The sequence below is a fragment of the Gossypium hirsutum genome, chromosome A10 (genome assembly GCF_007990345.1).
Source record: "Gossypium hirsutum isolate 1008001.06 chromosome A10, Gossypium_hirsutum_v2.1, whole genome shotgun sequence".
Lineage (NCBI taxonomy): Eukaryota > Viridiplantae > Streptophyta > Magnoliopsida > Malvales > Malvaceae > Gossypium > Gossypium hirsutum.
Window position 1 is genome coordinate 82,091,966 of NC_053433.1, and position 20,206 is coordinate 82,112,171.

The following is a 20,206-nucleotide window of genomic DNA, read 5'->3' on the forward strand; positions in this document are numbered from 1 at the left end:
CAGAGTGCCTTCGAGATGTGGAGATAATTATATGCTAACCTTTATTGATGATTTTTCTAGAAAAGTTTGGGTGTTCTTCTTGAAGCAGAAAAGTGATGTGTTTTTTGCATTTAAGTCTTGGAAAATTATGATTGAAAAACAAACGAGAAAATAAATAAAATACCTCCGTACAGACAATGGCTTAGAGTTCTATTCTGATGAGTTTAATAGATTGTGCAAGTTAGAAGAAATCGTGAGACACTTGACAGTTCGCCATACTCCATAGCAAAATGGCGTTACAAAACGAATGAACAGAATGATCATGGAGAAGGTTCGATGTATGTTGTCAAATGCCAACTTACCAAAGTCATTTTGGGCCAAAGCAGCCTCTACTACATGTTTTTTGATCAACCGATCCCCATCCGTTGCCATTGAGAAAAAAAGTCCACAATAGGTATGGTCTGGTAATCCTGCTAATTATTTTGATTTAAAGATTTTTGGGTGTCCTGCGTATGCTTATGTTGATAATGGAAAATTAGAACTGAGATCCATTAAATGTGTTTTTCTTAGTTATAAAGATGGTGTAAATGGGTATAAGTTATGATGTCCTGAAAATAGAAAAGTTGTGATTAGTAGAGATGTTGTTTTTGATGAAACTGCTATGCTACCTAACTTATCTCTTAAAGACTCTTCCAATAAAGAAAATCAAAAGCAGGTGGAGCATCAGATTAATACAGAGTCAACTTTTTAAGCCAGTACAAAAATTGAGAATAGGGTTGCTTCTTCACCGCAATACTTTATCGCCAAAAACAGAACTAGAAGAGAAATTAAACCTCCAAAGAAGTATGCCAAGGCTGATCTAGTTACTTATGCTTTAAATGTGGCTGAAGATATAGATGCAAACTGAGAGCCATCTAATTATTCTGAGGTAATTAGCTGTGAAGACTCAGAAAAGTGGATGTTTGCTATGGAAGAGGAGATGGAATCACTTCACAAAAACAGAACATGGGATCTTGTGAAACTTCCTAAAGGTAAAAAGGTTGTTCATTGTAAATGGGTATTTAAAAAGAAAGAATGGACTCCAAGAGTTGAAGAACCCAGATATAAAGCAAGGCTTGTTGCAAAGGGTTACAGTTAAATTCCAAGAGTAGACTTCACAGATGTGTTCTCCCCAGTTGTGAAGCATAGTTCGATTTGAGCTTTGCTTGGTATTGTGGTCATGAATGATTTGGAGCTTGAGTAGTTAGATGTAAAAACTGTATTTTTACATGAAGAACTTGAGAAGGACATTTACATGCAACAACCAGAGGGTTTTACAGTCTTAGAAAAAGAGGACTATGTTTGCTTGCTGAAAAAGTCCCTTTACGGTTTGAAACAGTCACCAAGACAGTGGTACAAAAGGTTTGATTCCTTTATGACTTTTCATGATTTCAAAAGAAGCAGTTTTGACAGTTGTGTTTACTTTAAGAAAAACAGTGATGGTTCTTTTGTGTATCTACTTCTTTATGTTGATGACATGTTGATAGCAGTAAAAGATAAATGAGTGATAAGAAAGGTCAAAGCCCAACTAAGTAAAGAATTTGAGATGAAAAATTTAGGACCAACAAAGAAGATACTTGGTATGGAGATTCTCAGAGATAGAAAAACAAGTAAATTGTACCTAAGTTAAAGGGGTACATTGAGAAAGTTCTTTGCAAGTTCAATATGCAGAGTGCTAAGCCTGTTAATACTCCTTTAGCAGTCCATTTCAGACTTTCATCGGCTTTGTCTCCACAATCAGATGATGAGATTGAGTACATGTCACATGTTTCATACTCTAGTGTAGTGGGATCTCCTATGTATGCTATGGTTTGTTCACGTCCAGATTTATCATATGCAGTCAGTGCAGTTAGCAGATATATGGCGAATCCCGGTAAAGAACACTAGAAAGCAGTTCAGTGGATTTTAAGATACTTATGAGGTACTATTGATGTTTGCTTACAGTTTGGAAGAACTAAAGATAGAGTCATTGGGTATGTTGATGCTGATTTTGCTGGAGACCTTGATAGAAGAAGATCTCTCACAGGTTATGTCTTTACAATCAGAGATTGTGCAATCAGTTCGAAAGCCACTTTGCAAACTATAGTCGCTTTGTCTACCACTGAAGCTAAGTACATAGCAATTACTGAGGCTTGTAAAAAAGCTATTTGGTTGAAGGGACTTTTTAGTGAACTCAATGAAGACCTTCAAATCAGGACAGTATTTTGTGACAGTCAGAGTGTCATCTTTCTTACAAAAAATCAAATGTTTCATGAGAGAACAAAACACATTGATGTTTGGTATCATTTTGTTCGTGATATTATTGCTCGTGGTGATATTGTTGTGAGCAAAATTAGTACTCATGAAAATCCTGCAAATATGATGACTAAGTCACTTCCTATAACCAAGTTTGAGCATTGCTAAAACTTGGTTGGTGTTCATTGTTGAAGTTAAACCCTTAAGGGGTTTTATGGAAGAGGTGGAGAACTTGTTCGTTGAGAGTTCGCGATGAAGAACTTTTTCATTGAGAATTCGTGTCAAGGTGGAGATTGTTAGAATTAAGTGACCCGAATCCTTATTTAAATAAAATACAGTGGTAAAATAAAATAAAAGGAGAATCCATATAGAATTACACTTCTTTTATTTTATTTTAGAATAAGGTTTTTTAAACCTTATTAAATTCCATCTATTTGATATTGATTAGAATAAGGTGTTCAGTCTTACTAAAATATGGCTTTACAAGCTTATAAATAGATATAGTCTATTCCTCTTGTAATTATTCGAATTCGACATAATGAATTTTCCTCTCCTTTACCCGTGGTTTTTTCCCGAAAGGGTTTCCAAGTAAAAATCTGTGTGTTCTTTATTTTTTATTTTTTATTTTATTTTATTTTATTTTATTTTCACAAATGTCAAGAACGAGCCTGCCTAGTTTGGCTACTTCACTCTGCAGCATTTCCTGGTAAAAAATAGTGCCTACACTTTGAATGGTTTTAATCCCTGCAGGTGCTTAAAAGATTGCAAAACATTTTTGTCTATGGAAGAAAATAGATATCTAAGTGAATGAACTAGATTTTTTTAAGGTATATTTTCAGTCAACTTGGGACACTTGTGCTTAGTATCCTACTCATTTCATTATCTCTAAGGTATAAAAGAGATTAGCTTCTGAATCTTTTACCAATATGTAGGTAAGATTCCAATTGCCAAATCATAGGCAATGATGCATCTCAGTTCCTTCCCACTATATCATGCAACAATGAATAAACAAAGGAACGTATAATTACTGTATTTGTGATAAAGAAAAAGTAGTTAATTGCTTATGACTAAATCCTCTTAAACCCAAATCCGCTATCCTAGAGATAAGTCTACATTGATTGCTGCTTTTTGAAAACGTTATAGAAAATATAGCTTCAGCTAAAAGAATATTTTGAAATATAAAAGAATAAAACTGGTTGCTATTTAAAAAGTTTTAGGAATTTTATACCACCATACATTTTGCTATTGAAAACGCAATACTGTTACTCTAGACTTTATTTTATGTGACAAATTAAGCTCTTTTCCTTAAGGTTAGGGTAGATTTAAGTAATTTTAGGTTTTTTATGTTTATTTCTAGATTATTTAATTTTAAACTTAAATTAAATAAATTGAGTTTTTAATGTTGATTAAGTGTGCAAGACAATATTCTTAGTCGATAAGTTAGTGAATTGCCTCAGATGTCACAACATTCAGCAAAAATATCGCAATAATAAACTTCAAACCAAGAGGGGAACATATAGCCACCAATGTTGCAACACCCAATTTTGAACCGAGAGGGGGAGCATTTGGTGTTCAATGTCGTGACACAAGCTATAAGGTGTCACAACACCAGTTCAACACGACCCAAAATAATGCAATGGTGTTCTTGTCCGTACAATTATATTTAACTTGTTAATCAACCTGTAATTGACTTAAATAGATCATACTACACAACTACTATATATATCAGCTCAAAACAGTATGTTAGGAGAACAAACTTGAGCTTAAGTTAGGGGTTATGTTTTTTCTTAGTAAAAAGATATCTATTCTAAAGTTGAGTCGAATGTTCCAGATTCGTACTATTAAATTGATTCACCAATAAGCTTTTTCTTCCTTATTCTTTTATTTATATGTCTAAAAAATATAAGATCAAAATAGTATACCTAATTAACAGTCGTTATAAACTAATTATATTACAATTAGCAATCTCGATGCTCGGAATATCTTATAACGCTACGTTTGGTTGGATGGGTTGGATGGAATTGTTATTCCATTTGCCCTAATTTCGCGCGCTACAGTACAGCAATCGTTTGATTCACCATTTAAGTGATTCCACGGAATTACTATTACATCTCATTCCCTTAGCTCACCGTTTAGGTATTTAGGGTTTAGGGGTCTGAATACCTATTCAACACCACACCATAGGTTTTTGGACCAGAATAGCCTGCCTCTCTTCTTCCCAAAATTCTCTTCAGATTTCTTCCTCCCCAAATCAAGCATCCATTCGCCCTTCATCTTCATCTCCCCAAATATTGTAAAGGGTACTTTTTCTTTTTCCTCTTTTTCCTGATTCCTTTTAGTTAAAGTTCTTTCACCTCTTTCAACTTTTCTTTTCCCTTTTCAATCCTAAGTTCGATTGAGACTTTTTCTGCTCAATCTTCTTTAATTTCTTTTTTTCTATTATATGTTTCTCAGGCTGCTCGCAAGTCAGCACCGACAACATGAGGTGTGAAGAAGCCTCACCGATATCGCCCTGAAACTGTAGCTCTGCGGTTAGTCATCAAATCACGTTTTTTTATTCTTGTTTACACGAATTGAACTTATGATTTTTCCATTGGATGCAGTGAAATCCGAAGTACCAGAAAAGTACTGAACTCCTTATCAGGAAACTGCCTTTCCAAAGGCTCGTTCGTGAAATTGCCCAAGACTTTAAGGTAATACAATTAAATTCCAAGTTAATTTTACCATGGTTATCTCAATATTTTAGATACAATGTATCATGGAAGATGTTTGATTTCTCTATCTGCTATGAGAACTTGAATTAATTTGGCCTTGTTTTGTTGTTTTTCCCTTTATTTTCAGGCAATTACCTCCGCCGGAACAAAGAAAGGTGATCTTTTCTTGGCTGATGTTAATAGCCAACTGAAGTCTAAGAATGTTATAACTGATATCAAAGTTATCAAAGTAGACATCAGCTCCAATGTAAGTACTTCATCTGCTCCTTCTGTTGGTTTCTAGTTTTATGTATAAGTTTGAATTCTTGGTCGAAATTTCTCTTTTGCAAGTTAGATACAATGCTCTTTCCTCTATTATATATTCTTCGACCTTCATCTGACTTCTATTATAATAAAATTAGTAATCATGTCTTGTCCCCTCTATGTTTGAAACCTGAGCTTTAACTAGGAGAATATCTGTTTGATAACATTGTTTAGAACATCATACTGCTCGAGACCTGACCTATTTGGCAAAAGTGCTTTTCAATTGAAGGATCTTTTTGGTTGAGTTCGTAGTTCTCTTTTTTTACCTTTTTATATTCCTTTGTTGTTGATATATATGTCTACCATCTTTTGTAAGCCTTTTTTAAAATCGTTTGTTCTATTAAAGTACATTATGTTTATATATGCAGTAGTTAACGTTAACTTTGTAGCAATTATAAAAGTTTGGGGTTTTACTTGATCTCTTTCAGTTAAAGAAGATAACGGACAAGAGGAGAAATAGTAAGTTTCATTATCCTTTCTCGACATAGATTTCCAATATCATAAAGCTGTCGTTGCTATCTTTGCTTTTTTCCTGAATACATCAAATCAGAAGCTTGTAAGCAATATGAACCTGCAATTATAATTTGTGTTTTTAGATGTATCTTGATGCTGTTTCATGTTTTTAGTAGGAAAAATAGTGAAATTTCGTTTTCAAATATTGCTTCTATACAGTGGCTAGCTAGCATCCTAACATCCCTTTGTTTTTCATTAAAGTGATAAGTGATAACTATGCTTTATTATATATATATATATATCTAGAGAGAGATTTGTTAACGTTTGCCATGAAATTATATGGTAAGGTGGTAAGAAGGAAATTTTGTGAAAATATGTTGAAAATTAATACTAGTTGTTTGAATGAATGAAGTCCAACAATTATGCATTGAATATATATATGCATATAGCAGAGTTATTCATATGCATTGGATATATGGTTTAGTTTTATAATTTTTTTAATTGATCTTAGTCAATTTTATATTATTGATATCATTAATTGTAGGTGAAGGCGGGCAACGATCAAGAAGAGGTATTCTACTTGATGATGATGGTGATGCTAGAGGTGATTTGCACAATTTCCAGGGTCCACGCAAGACTCTTCTTGATTACTTCATAGATTTGTCAGGAAAAAGGTATATCATACTTCTCTTGTCTGAAATTGGTGTTTCGGAATTACTTTTAGTAACTCATTAGATTTAAATTGTTTAAGTGGTTTCAACATGATACTAACATTGCATCACAACTCGATTTAAAACTATTTTTGGTTTATTTCTAAAACGCAGGGCATCGGTAAGAGAGGAAGCACTTTCAACAATTCTCAAGGCTTTAACTTTCAACATAGAGCAAAAATTTGTAGAGCTGAAGTAGGCATTACTTCCTTTTCAGGGTTTTTATATAATGTGTAAATGATAAATAACTTCACATTAAAGAATTTAGTAGTCAGAATTTCATTCTTAAGATGTACCTAACCATTGTCTCTAAAACTTGCAAATTCGATCTTCTTTTCTGATAATACATTTTAACCAGGTAATACTCACAATTATAATCGTCTTGTTGCAACTTTGTAACACTAGTGTATCAATGTTTGCATTTCATTAAAAAGGGTTCGCCTACAGAGATGAAGCAAGCAGCACATATTAATGGTAGGTTCATCCTTCATGAAGTGCAAATTTTATTAGATGTTATTTGTTCAACTTTAAATTTTAGCTTACGGTTTTGGTACATATTCTTCTTGTAGGATTGTTGTCAATGATTACTACTTTTGTTGAGAAGGGGCACGAAGCATATGAAGATGTGTTGACTACACTTTCCCAGGGAGGACTAAAATCTAAGACCTTGGAAGTAACACTAGTGATAAGATAATTAATCGCAATTTGATTTTTTAGATAGCTCTTTCATGATTATGCTTCATGGGCTTTTGTTATAAATTTCTTGTCTTGCGCAGATTCTTGGTTGCTTGGCTGTTATTACATTTTTCGATGCAAGCAACTCGGATGAGACTGAATCAATAATGAAGTTACTTTGGGACATAATTAATCCTAGAATTGACTCTAGTGTATGAATTTTAACTGATATTTTTATCTATATATCCTGTATTTTTCTTAGTCAATTCCTAAACTTAGTTAACTATAAATTGGAGCCTAAAGGATAGGTTTCCTTCTATGTACTATTTCTTTCAAAATATATTTGTTGTGTGTCAACTATAATGACCATAACTTGAGAAGCAATGGATTCAAATAATAATAATAGTATATTATTTTAAAAGGGAGTAAATGAAATATTTTAATATAATTTAATACAAAATAATTATATTAAGTATGTTATTAAATTTTAAATTATGTTAAAACATGGATTTGTTTAGTGTATAAATGTTTGATATTTTTCATATATATATAAAAATGAAAATAATTATTACTTTTTGGATCAATATTTGTAATTTTGGTCATAAGATTATGTTATGATTTTTATTAATTCATATATTAATAAAAATTATATTAAAAATGTAATTAAATTATTTATTTTTATTTTTATTTAATTATATTTAGTAATAATTATATTAAAACATGATTAAATTATTTATCATTTTAATAATAATTTTAGTAAAATTTAATAATAATAATTATGTACTTAAAGAAAATCTGTTAATGGTACTCTGATCATTTTAGCTTTTTCTGTTATACTATTATAAAATCATTTCATTCAACCAAACATAAGAATATCATTACAATTCTATTCCATTCCATTCAACTAAACAATTGAATTACTAATTAAAGCTTTATTCTATTACAGCTCTATTCCATTACAGCGAACCAAACGTGCAACCAAACATAAGAATATCATTACAGTTCTATTCGATTTCATCCAACCAAATAATTGAATTATTGATTACAGCTTTATTCTATTACAACTCTATTCCATTACAGCGAACCAAACGTGCAACCAAACATAAGAATATCATTACAATTCTATTCCATTCCATTCAACCAAACAATTGAATTACTGATTATAACTTTATTCCATTATAACTCTAATCCATTACAGCGAACCAAACGTGCAAGTGTTTTCTTATCAACTAATTATATTACAATTTTACCTTTTCCCTGAAACCGCAAAATCGGTCAGCACCCCTAAATTGCTTGGGAAATCGGGTATACGAAACAATTGCAAATTGGAGAGGCGTTGCAAGGCTTCCTTGGATGGCCCATGCTCCAAATTGTTACAACGGTCAAAACTTAACTCTCGAAGGGAGGAGAGATTTCCCAACCACTCCGGCAAAACTTTCAGTCCATTGAAGTCATTAATCAATAATCGCTCAAGTGCCGTGAGATGTTGAAGTTGATTTGGCAAAGCGCATGGTTTATCCCATCCCCACAATGTCAATTCTTTAAGGGAAGAGTGGAGGTGGTGGATGGAACCCAGACCTGGGAATTCCTCTAGCTCTTCTGAGAAGGGACCCAATTCTAATCTCTTCAAACTTGTGAGGCACCCAAGGCTTTCTTCTGGGAGCCTTTTCATGCTTTGGCAATCACAAATACGCAATTCCTCCAAACAACGCAATTGTCCTACATCCTCTGGAATTGACTCCAGATTATTGCAGTTGTAGATGAACAAACGCCAAAGAGAAGTACAAGTTGACAATCCAGATGGTAGACTTGTTAATGCTTCACATTTATTCAGCTCTAATTCTAAAAGAGAAGAGAAACCATATAAGCTGGAAATTGAAATCATAATAGGACAATTTGCAATCTCTAACGTTTCCAATCTTGTGCTTGCAGATAATCCGCCCTCTATCTCCAGTAATTCTTCACAGTTGCGTAATCGAAGACTCAAAAGAGATTGAGATTGGCCATTGAAAGGAGCAGACCTCAAATTAGGACATTCACTTATGTCCACATCTGTTAGACATGTGGAGGTGAGCAGTCCCTCTCCTATTTTACATAATTTTTTACACCACATCACATGAAGTTGTTGAAGAAAAGAGATACCACCCTCTACACTTGGAATGAACCTTAAGTTCCAACGGTCTGTTATTCTTAGTTCTTTAAGCCTAGAGGGAAACAGTTCATTGTCTCTCCAACTTAACTTCTCGCAGTTTTGAATAATGATGGTCTCAAGAGAAGAAAATCTACTCATTCTTGGAATACTGTTCAGATGGTCACAACCTACAATTTCCAACACTAGTAGTGAAGGAAACACAGGAATCGTTGGCTCCACTTCTAACCATTCTTCTACTTCAGGCATATTCCTTAGGATGAAATTTTGCAATGCTGGAAATAAGATGATTGGCTTATTCTTATCACAAACATTCACATAAAATTCATTTCCTACACACCTCACACGGTATAAACCTCCTATTTCAAGAAATTTAAGACTGGGATATTGCCCAAGACTTGGAAGATCATTCACATTCTTACAATCTAATAGTCTCAACTCAACCATATTCATGAGTTGAAAACAAGTATTTGGCTCACCACAAAAGTTCCCTAACAGCCATGATGGATAGTACTCCCCCTTATAACTCTCAATACTTAAGCTTTCCAAGTTTGAGTGAGGTTCCAACCCTTCCAATACTTCCTCATCATGATTACAGTACCCTTCCTTCCGGTTGTCCCATCGGTACCGGTACCGCAACTTGTGTAATTTCTTCTTCTCCCACATTTTAGCTCCCCTAGCTTCTTCTTTGTCTATAACATTCTCAAGACCCTCTATCACCAATTCTCCTCCTAATTCAACTAAAAAACCCAATTCTCCAATTCCAGTTCCCCTTTCTGTACCCACATGAAATACTGGCAAAGTCTGAAGACTAATTAGACATCCTATCCCAATAGGAACATGACGTCCATGACTGATATATAAATGCCTCAAGTTAACTAAATTTTTCATTCCTTCAGGAAGTTTTTTGAGCATTTCGCAGCTCAATAATCTTAACGTCTCCAGAAGGTAGAGCTGAGTAAAGGACTTGGGTAGTCTAGGTATGCGAGTTCTTGAGATATCAAAGTATCTCAAATGCCTTAGCTTGCCAATTGAATCTGGCAATGATACAATATCAGCACCGCCAAATTTAAGAACCACCAATCCTTTGAAGTCTTTTCCAATGAAGGTGAAGCTAGAATTCAAGAACAAAGAGTGCCACAATTTCACATCATCAAACACATTTTGTTGTTTGATATCAGAAATGGACTGGGCAAGATCATGAACTAAATCATGCATCTTACAACTTATGATACGTCCGTACAGATCCTTCTCCACATCTTGCAATAAGGAATTTGATAACAGGTCATTGAAGTACTCATTACCAATATCCTCAAAGGCCAGTTGTGAACTTCCTTTGGATCGTTGAAGAAAGCCTTCAGCCATCCAAAGCTGAATCAGTTCCTCCCTTTGTATCCTAAAATCTTTAGGAAAAATGGAACAATAGGCAAAACATTGCTTTAAATACAAGGAAGGCAAGCGATCAAAACTTAATTTCAGAACACGAACAATACCTTCATTCTTTTCCAAAGAACCCCAAATAGAACTATCCCTGAGCGAGACCCACTCATCTTTATCCCATGTGTTGCACATCGTCCCTCCTATAACAGTTGCCACCAGTGGCACACCTCCACATTTACAAGCAATATCCCTTCCAATAACTTCCAATTCTAGAGATATTGAAGAGTTTCCGAATGCTCTTTCTCTGATAATGGACCAGCACTCTTCATCTATCATCATCTTAAGATGATGCCGATGATAAGGAGGTGATTCCCTTACTAATGCAACATTTTCACTACGACTTGTGACCAGAATGCAACTTTGTTTACTTCCATTCATGCCCAGCAAACTGCCCTTTTAAGTCCAACCAGTTTTTAATATCCTCATCCCACACATCATCGAGGACAAGAAGGAAGGTCTTTTCTTTCAACTCCTTCTGAATTTCTCGAAGTACAACATCCTCGTTCTTGATCTCACAGGGTTTTCTAGTTAGAGATTCTAACATCTCCAACAAAATCCTCCGGACATCAAAGTTCTCTGCTACACAAACCCACATTATTGTCTTAAAATGTTTCTTTATTGTCCCATTATTGCACACTGACTTTGCTAAAGTAGTTTTACCCAAGCCTGCCATGCCTACAATGGATACTGTTGACAAACTTTGGTGAGTGGCTGAGCTAATCAAGAGATCAACTACTTTTAAGACATCAGCTTCCCTTCCAACAACTCGTGATGAGTCAAGGAAGGAGTTGGTGCCTCCTCCTACTCCACTAAATACTGGAGCCGTCGTATTTTGAAGTCTTTGTTGGAGCCCAAATTTGGAGGCCCGATCAGTAATCTCATCCAGTGAAAGGCTAATATTCTCAACCTTTTTAGCCATCTTTAGAGAAAATGCCAGGTGATTTTTGGAGGGGGAAAGGAAATCCCTAACCTTTTTACTCATTTGGTTGTCCACCTTCCGGCGGACATGTTCGTAAGCAAGCTCATCCAATACATCATCCGCCTCATAAGCGATGTCCCTAAGCTGCTCCAACCAGACTTTGACAGCCTCATCAACTTGCCTCCTCTCTGCATCTTGCAAGAGAGCTCGAGTGAGAACTAGTAAGGAACGAAGCTTGTTCAGCTTGTCCTTGAAATCCCATGCAAGGTTGACTTGGTCTTCAAGGAGGGAGATGGCCTTTGATAGAGCCACTTCTACGGCTGCAGTGATGACAGCTTCCGCCATCTGTGAATCGGCAATCAAGAACGGGAGAAAAAGCTTGGAGATCAGCTGAACGAATACAGATACGGCTGAGGTCAGGTCATGTATAATGTCAATCAGACTATGGCCTACCTGCTTCCATTTTATTTTATTTTGTTAGTGCTTCTACCATTTCACATTTTTACCTAAGTTTTTGTGATATTTTAACGGGGATAAAGACTAGTGCTATGGCCATGGATCATGGATTCTAGTTGACTTTAGAACTATCCTATTTAAAAATTAGAATCTATTATTTATTTGATAATATTTAGACTCTTAGGAAATCGTCAATTCACCAATTTAATTATTAATTTTAGTGACTTTGATATGGCATGGAACATGTCAATAATGTTGACATGATATATTACATTTGCAAAAAAAACTAAAAATTATGCATGTTAACTAGCATGCCACATTAACAAAAAATAAAAATTTATAAAAAATATTTTAAAATTAATAAAATAAATATATACATCTAAAATAAATTTGAACAATTATTTGTCTAAATCAAATACAATACTATACTCTTTTTTATAAAAATTATTAAAAATTAGTAAAAGTTATAATTTATAAAAATATTAAGAATTATATTCCTTATATATATACTTTATATTTTCACTTTCCTTTTTCTTTCTTTTTATCTTTCTCTCAACTCTCTCTACTAAGAAGACTGCATGGCACTCTATTCATTTTGAATTCTATAATGACTTTTGTTTGACTTTTTACAAGCTTTTGTAATTTTGAATTCTTTCATGGTACTTTTTTTCTTTTGTAATTTTTAATAATTTTAAAAGAAAATTAAAAGTTTTTATAATTTTATACTCATCTTAAATGTATGTATATTTTTTACTGAAATGACATACCACGTCAATATCTTAAATGACATACCACATCATTATTATAAAGTTGATCAACTAACGATGCCAAGTCGATAACTAACGATGACAAAATGACCTGATTGATATTTTTAGAATCACTAAAAACTGAATAGAATGAACTTTCTTTCTTAAAAGACTTAATTTGCAAATTTAATTTTGACCCTTAAATCATTAAATTTAAACAATTAATAAAAATTAATTTAAACCAGATAAGAAAATGATTTGCCTAAAACCCAAATCAATTCTTGGTGAGCCAAACAAATCGAATTTTCTACTGTGTTTTTTTTTGTTTCCTTAGGGTGAGTTTGGATGGGCGGTACGTTTAGCTGCGGTTAGTGTAAAAACAGCGGTGGCGGTGAGATTAGATACTGTAGCGATACTGTAACGTGAGACAAAAAGTAAGTTAAACGCACCACACCGCAGTCAATCTCCCTTCCAAACAAAGCCTTAAAATGATAAAGCTTGATTAAAAACCCAAGTATACGTTTCATTTACATGATTATTAAATTTAACAATAAACTTTTATTGAAACTTTTGTGCTCATAAAATTTAAATATGAATTCATCATATATCTCTATCATACTATTAATAATGTAAGGTTCCTCTGTATTGAAACTTGATAGGAAAATACTTGAATCCCCTTCGCCAAAAAAAAACACTACGCAATGCAGTGCCACAAGCATACAACAAAAAACGGAACGCTGGTCTATTAATCGCTGAAAACAAACATTATATTCGTTTTAAACCCAATAAAACGATATATAACAACAAAAAAAAAACATGAAAACCTGCTTCAATTTTCTTAAAACCGCATCCCAATCCTTCCTTTGTATTAACCTACAACCATCATATCCTTATCAACGGAAGTCCCATCTCCCCTACTCTTCGTTCTGACTTTCATCTTTCATAAGCTTGATCATATCATCAATTCGAAGAATCGTTATGGCTGCTTCAGTTGCAAACTGGTAAAACAGAGCGTTTTAGGAACCATATTAGCAACTCGCTGTTGGACAATGTAAACCAAAAATAAAAACAGCCTGATTACTCCAATTACCTGAATAATCTTCACTTTGCTCATTGCAGGCTCAATGACTCCAGCTTCTAAGTTGTTACGAACGGTTCCATTCAAAAGGTCCAAACCCATGCTGCAATTTGACAAGATTGAACATCACAATTCAGTGCCACAACTCTCAATTATCTATAGTACTTTCTTTTATCGAAATAAAATTTTTTTATCATAATATTGTCTACGTTTTACTTTGAAAAATGTTTTTTATCAGCCTTGGTTTGAGCAGTGTGGTGGTAAGCCCGAAGTTTCGCAACTAATTCAGTGGCATCCTTGGCAGCATTGACTGCAAGCACCTGTGCATGATCAATTTTATTGCGTAACTATTTACTTCTCATATAAAGCACGAAGTGAGATGAGCCAATAAAAGGATATCAATTCGCATAACTTGCAACCTAGCCAATACTAAATTTACCTTCGGTATAATTAAAAGAGCTTCTGCAAACTCTGCAATTGCCAACTGCTCACGTGATCCTAAAGTCGTGGCAAGATACTCCAAATACACTGATAAAGCAGCTTCAACTGCACCTCCACCTGCTACTACCTAATATTGCAAACACCAAAAAGGAGCTTAGCAGGAAGCATAAATAGTCACCTACTACGTTATGCCTATTGATTTGAACTTAGAGGAATACTGAAATGAAAAAACAGACACCACTAGACTCTTTTAACTAAGAATTCAAAGCAAGTGAAAAATACCCACATTGCAGTAAAAGATGTTATCGCTGGAATGTCCAGATTTTAACAATTGAAAATACAACAGGCTAAGCTGAACTGAACAATTCTCTCAGTAATGTAAATGTTGGATCTTGCAACTAATAAATAATCATTTGTTAGTGGGAATAAGTTTACCGTGTTGGATTCAAGAGTCCTTTTCACAATAGATAAAGCATCATGTAGAGCTCTTTCCATTTCATCAAGCATATAGTCATTTGCTCCCCTGAGGATCATGGAAACCTTGGAAAAGATGAAAAGAGAAGTGTCAAGTCATGCAGTTATTGGAAATCAAAAGGCATATAGACAACATGAGACTATGAATAAACTAAACTCGCACATTACTTCAAAACTTATATGTTCGCTTAACATGGTTGCAACAATACCAGTAACATAACAAAAAGTACAAAAGGAGAAAAGACATAGATATCAGAATGATATTGAACTGCAGCAAGAATAAAAGGAATTAGATTCCTAAGTTTGATTGCTAATAACATACCGCACTTGTGCTCTTGGTCCCTTTAATCATAACCACATCATCATCAGCAATGCGTTCCTCTACAACTTCATCAGCAAATCCAAGAAGTGATGAATCAAAAGTTTCTTCACCCTCCATATCAGCAAATGTCGAAACCTACATATCCATCAATGAGGAAGAACATTAAAAAAGAAAAGCTCTTAGTAGACTATTTCAACTATTATGAGTTAAGAGAAATATAATCAAAAAGTTATTTTCTCAATAAATTTGAAAAAGATAAAGAACTAAGTCAAGTTACAAGTGATGCAGCCCTGAGAAAAGTAATTTCCAATTAGATCAAATTAACACAACTAAGTTTTGGAAGAATACAGTCCTTCACAGCATTGTCAGGGAGTGCACCTAGGCACACCTCCACCTAGCGCCTTAGCACCAGACAACAAAAGCAACTCAGACCTGTTCGGTCAAGGCCCATTTATCAGGCGCATCACTGGTGTGCCTAGCCATGTCTTTGTAAGGCAATAGGCATGAAACGGCCCACCTAATTGATGTTCTCTTTACTTAATTTTATTTTTGACTTTTTCATTATTTCTCCTTTACTAACAAGAAAGGGATAGAATTAAACTTTGTACTTCTCAATATTTGAGCATTCAACAGCAGACAGAGACCACAAGAAAATCATGCATATTGACCTATAAAAAATTTGCATGTTTTGTAGATATAGATCAGACTTTAGAGTTTATAATATATCTTATGCCATACATATAAAAACATAGAAAAGCGCACATATACATATTGCACTTCACTCAGCTAGCTTCTTTTTTTGTGCTTAGCACCTAAAGGTAGCACATAGAGCGTGCCTCGTGCCCTAATAACAGTGGTGCTTCATAGAAAAGGGATTGATTATTAATCATAACCATCAATCAATTCGGCACTGGAAAGAACATGAATATGAGTTATACCGTAGCACAAAGCATGCAAAACTTATATGGTTATGACATAATTATCATTTCTAAGCTGAGTAGGAATGTACCATGGTTGCACCAGTTGCCTTAGCAACATGGCGCATATCCTCTTTTCGGACACGTCTCACAGCAATAGCTCCTGCCTCCACAAAATACTGATGAAGCAATAAAGATTTTAGGAAGAAAATGAAAGAAAAAATAGAAAGTAAGCAGTTGGAGAAAAACAAATACAAAGGAAACTTGCCTTGAGTGCCATGTCATCTATCCCTTTTGTAGTCAGAACAACATTTGCTCCAGCTTTCAGAAGTTTCTCAATACGTTCTTTTGTCATATCAGCTTCTCTGTTGAGATATAGATGTCGTCAGTGCCACATTTAATGTATATGAATGTCTGCTTTAATATTTACCATAGGCATGTTCTAGATAATCTGATGAACTTCTACATATTTCAGACCAGAAAAATAAAAATAATAAAACACCAAGGGAAGCTGCAAACATGACTCTGCAAACAAGTTAACAGCTTTACGACTTATCACCTTTGACGAATTTTCTCCAGCTCCCTAGGATCGGTGACCAAGACTTGGACTCCTAACTGCATTTTTGTCTTCTGCAGATTAAAATCAAGACAAGCAATCTTGGCAGGGGAAACTCTTAAGGGCATTCCTTGTGCAGCACGGCCAGTGTTCAACGCATACCCATTCAGCAGGTAGCTATCTCTGGCACTTTTTCCATGTGCTTTTAAAACATTAATTCCCTGAAATAAGAAAAAGGAATTAATGACATAAAACAACTAAATGAAGGTCCAATTAAAGACAATGTACAATCTCTCACAGCATGAGCTCAAACAAGGACCTTTAATATGAAATATTTTAAAATACCTACCTTGATTGGGTATCTGACTTCTCCTCGTGCATTGGTCATCTTTACTGCCAAAACTGCTTCTACAACCTGTATATAACAAAATCAATATACGAGCTAAACAGACAACCTTACCCAGGTTTGATCCCTTGCATCTCATAAAAGATAGGAACGAAAACATTTGATGACTACAACAAGGAAATAAGATATAGTAAAAATTGAAAATATAGAATCATTACTGCTGAAACCAGAAAACCTTGCTGTGGGAAGGGGAATGAAAGTTACAGATATATGTTTGAAATGTTTATGAAAAAGAATTAAGTAGGTCAGGAAAAAGAAAGGGTAAATATATTGATTAAACCAGTTGCCAGATTGCGGAGAGTTGAAAAATCTAATTACTTAACTGAGGCAATAATCATACCAAATTAGCGAAGAAGTCACTGTCACCAGCTATGAGCTTTGAGGACATACTCGTCTTGGCACAGTTTACTAGAGAATCTTTCCCAAGCTTCTCAACCTAGTAAAGAAAAACATAGGATGAATAAAAGGAACCAAAGCTATATAACATTGCAATAATAAATATCTACTGAATAAAATTCAATCAATTTTTAAAAACTTCATACTTTACAATATATAAGGTCATATTCAATCACTTTTCAAACGGTGCTCAATAAGATGCTTACTTTCACGGCCAACTTTTCTTCTACATATTTGCATGCTTCCCTCATTGCTAGCTGCACAAACAAAAGAATCCAAAAACATGTTCAGATTCTACCACATGGATATATTCTAAACCAAAAAAACGTGACTCTGCTAGACAGATAAAGTTACTCACTCTGAAGCCGCTAATTATAGATGTTGGGTGAATTTTATTCCTAACCAGATCGTTTGCTCTCTGTAAAATTGCAAGAAAATCACATATCACCAAATAAGTAAGATTCTTAAAAAGAAAACTCAGTCTAAAATGAATGTTCTATGCATGGATCAAATCCTGTAGAGGAACAGATGCAATTACCTTGAGAAATTCTGCCGCCACAATAACAACAGAGGTTGTTCCATCACCAACTTCCCGATCTTGAAGCTCAGCCAACTCTACAAGTACCTGCCAAAGGAGATTTCAAATATATTACAGCAGGTGATGTCACTTGCCAACAGTAAAAGTCTTATCAGTAACATGCAAAATGCAGCTATTTGTCGACCTTGGCAGCTGGATGCTCTACTTCCAACATCTTCAGGATCGTAGCACCATCATTAGTAATCGTTACATCACCAATGTCATCAACAAGCATCTGAAATAATCAAACAATAAAACATTAAAGCAAATGCAACATCACTAGCACGACCTCGCAACTAAAATTAAAACTATAACTACTTCATTTCTAACAATAATTGTTCTAAAAACAGCAAACGAATACAAAACTAAAGCGAAAGCAAGCGCGATTTCATTCGGCATTTAAATAGAAACTAGCGGAGATACCTTGTCGAGTCCAACCGGGCCGAGTGAGGATTTAACAATGTTGGCAACTGCTTGACACGCCATCACTGTCGAAAAGCCCCCCAAATGAAAAACGAAAAGAAAATAAACATTTGTAAATAAATGACGCACGAAAGAGGAAATATACGGGAGTGAGTGAGTGAGAGAAGGTACCGTTTTGAGTGCGAACATCCTGACCAGATTGACGCTCGCCGAGAATATCTGGAGCTTGTGCTGCAATCGCCATTTAAGGTAAGAAAAAAGAGCGATCGAAATGCGAAAAAAGAATTGGCGGCGAAACCCTAGATCGGGATCTGAGGGGAGAAGGTGAAGTAGGGGAAGAAAGGGATTTGCAGAAAGACTTCAAAGAAGTGGGAAGAGTGAGTCGAGAATGTTCAAATCGTTAGGGTTCTACACTTTCTACTACAATGTTTTGATATTGTTAAATGTTGTTAAACGGCGTCGTGTGTTAACGACCCAATATAATTACCTAAGCTCTCATTTTTCAAGGCCCAATCTCCAAAGAATTAGCCTTAGAGAAAGCCCGTAGCTCGAAATTCTTTTCCTTACCTAAAGCCCCCTTCTAAGTTCAAATTTTACTTTCTTGCAGGAACAACTTAATTTTTTTTAATTTTTGAGATAATAGAATGAAGTTATTTAATTTATTTGATTTTTTTAATTAATTAAAATAAGTAATATTTTTTTAATTAATTTGAGTAAATATTTTAAACTCGAAAAATTGAATAATCTTAAAAGTAAATTAGTGTAAATATCAAAATGAGTAAATTAATTATTCTCGGAAAAATTATCAAAATTTAAAATAGTTTATAGAAATCAAAAAATATATTAAAAATTTAAATTTTATAACAAATAATAATAATAATAATAATATTCTGAAAATTTTTAAATTGCTAAAATATGTTTTTTTTTTCAAAATAGTAAATTATCAAATCATATATATACACTACAGTAATACAGGTTGCCAAAAAAAATTTAATACTAATAATAAATATTGATGTTCACATTCACATTATAATTTTTAAACTTCCATCATTTTCGTTAAGAAAACAATCTAAAAGCATCATTCAAACAAGTCTCTGAATGAAAAAGGACATATACTTTGAATGAATTGTCTATGCCCTATGGCTTAAGTTAGGATTAGGAAAGTGTTGTCTGATAATAATAATAATATAACTGTAGAAAAATACCTATTAATAAAAAAGCAACTTTTAACAACAAATTTCTAGGAGATTTGGGACATTTCTAAAACCTAAAAACAGTATCAAAAGCACTAGCAAAACAGAGGTTCAACGTAATAGAGCAAGTAAAGGAGAAGCTAAGGGTGAGTTTGAATAGGTGGTGGGTTTATATGTGATTAGTGTAAAAACAGCGATAACGGTGAAATTAGATATTATAGCAATATTGTAGCGTGAGACAAAAAGTAAATTAAATACACTATATTGCCGCCCCAAACCCACACGGGAATAGTGCAGTGCTCATATTTCTTCCCATGGTGAAAACATGGATGATATATAATTGGAATTCTTATATTGGTTCCGGAAGAAAACAAAAGAACTTGATGCGATATGGAAGGTAAGCTAATTCTGCAATAGAGTATTTTCTTAAGGAGAATGATGAAAGCTTGGTAAATGCCAATAATGGCGCCTGTGAAAACCTTCCTAGACTTTCTATCGGAAGTTGTAGGTGGAATGGGGTCAGACAGAGATGACACTGGAGAAGGGGAAAATGGGTTCCATGGCGATAGTGGAGCTATACAAAGACCAAGGTTTCTGACAAATGA

General features: G+C 34.2%; 2 protein-coding genes across 2 annotated transcripts; both read right to left on the bottom strand.

The window, feature by feature from the left end:
* Window positions 1–8,354: 8,354 nt before the first annotated feature.
* On the bottom strand, window positions 8,355–10,973 carry LOC107895548 (disease resistance protein RGA2). Its single transcript, XM_016820811.1, has one exon. It carries the CDS (start codon window positions 10,971–10,973, stop codon window positions 8,355–8,357), a length of 2,619 nt encoding a protein of 872 aa, XP_016676300.1.
* Window positions 10,974–13,443: 2,470 nt separating this feature from the next.
* Window positions 13,444–18,826, bottom strand: LOC107896765 (T-complex protein 1 subunit alpha). The gene is made up of 17 exons (XM_016822032.2): window positions 18,580–18,826; window positions 18,409–18,473; window positions 18,131–18,220; window positions 17,947–18,033; window positions 17,767–17,826; window positions 17,615–17,665; window positions 17,353–17,448; window positions 16,956–17,021; window positions 16,610–16,827; window positions 16,319–16,415; window positions 16,143–16,229; window positions 15,134–15,268; window positions 14,773–14,877; window positions 14,336–14,464; window positions 14,113–14,216; window positions 13,909–13,999; window positions 13,444–13,816 (listed from the first exon to the last, which is right to left on the bottom strand). Exons 1-17 carry the CDS (start codon window positions 18,650–18,652, stop codon window positions 13,733–13,735), a joined length of 1,638 nt encoding a protein of 545 aa, XP_016677521.1. The 5' UTR covers window positions 18,653–18,826; the 3' UTR covers window positions 13,444–13,732.
* Between the last annotated feature and the right edge of the window lie 1,380 nt (window positions 18,827–20,206).

Coding starts and splice junctions, on each gene's coding strand:
- LOC107895548 (XM_016820811.1), bottom strand. CDS start 10,973: ATGATAGATGAAGAGTGCTGGTCCATTATCAGAGAAAGAGCATTCGGA.
- LOC107896765 (XM_016822032.2), bottom strand. CDS start 18,652: ATGGCGATTGCAGCACAAGCTCCAGATATTCTCGGCGAGCGTCAATCT. Junction 14,000..14,112: donor GATAAAAAACATTTTTCAAA/GTAAAACGTAGA, acceptor GTCAAATTGCAG/CATGGGTTTGGACCTTTTGA. Junction 13,817..13,908: donor GCAAAGTGAAGATTATTCAG/GTAATTGGAGTA, acceptor CTGTTTTACCAG/TTTGCAACTGAAGCAGCCAT.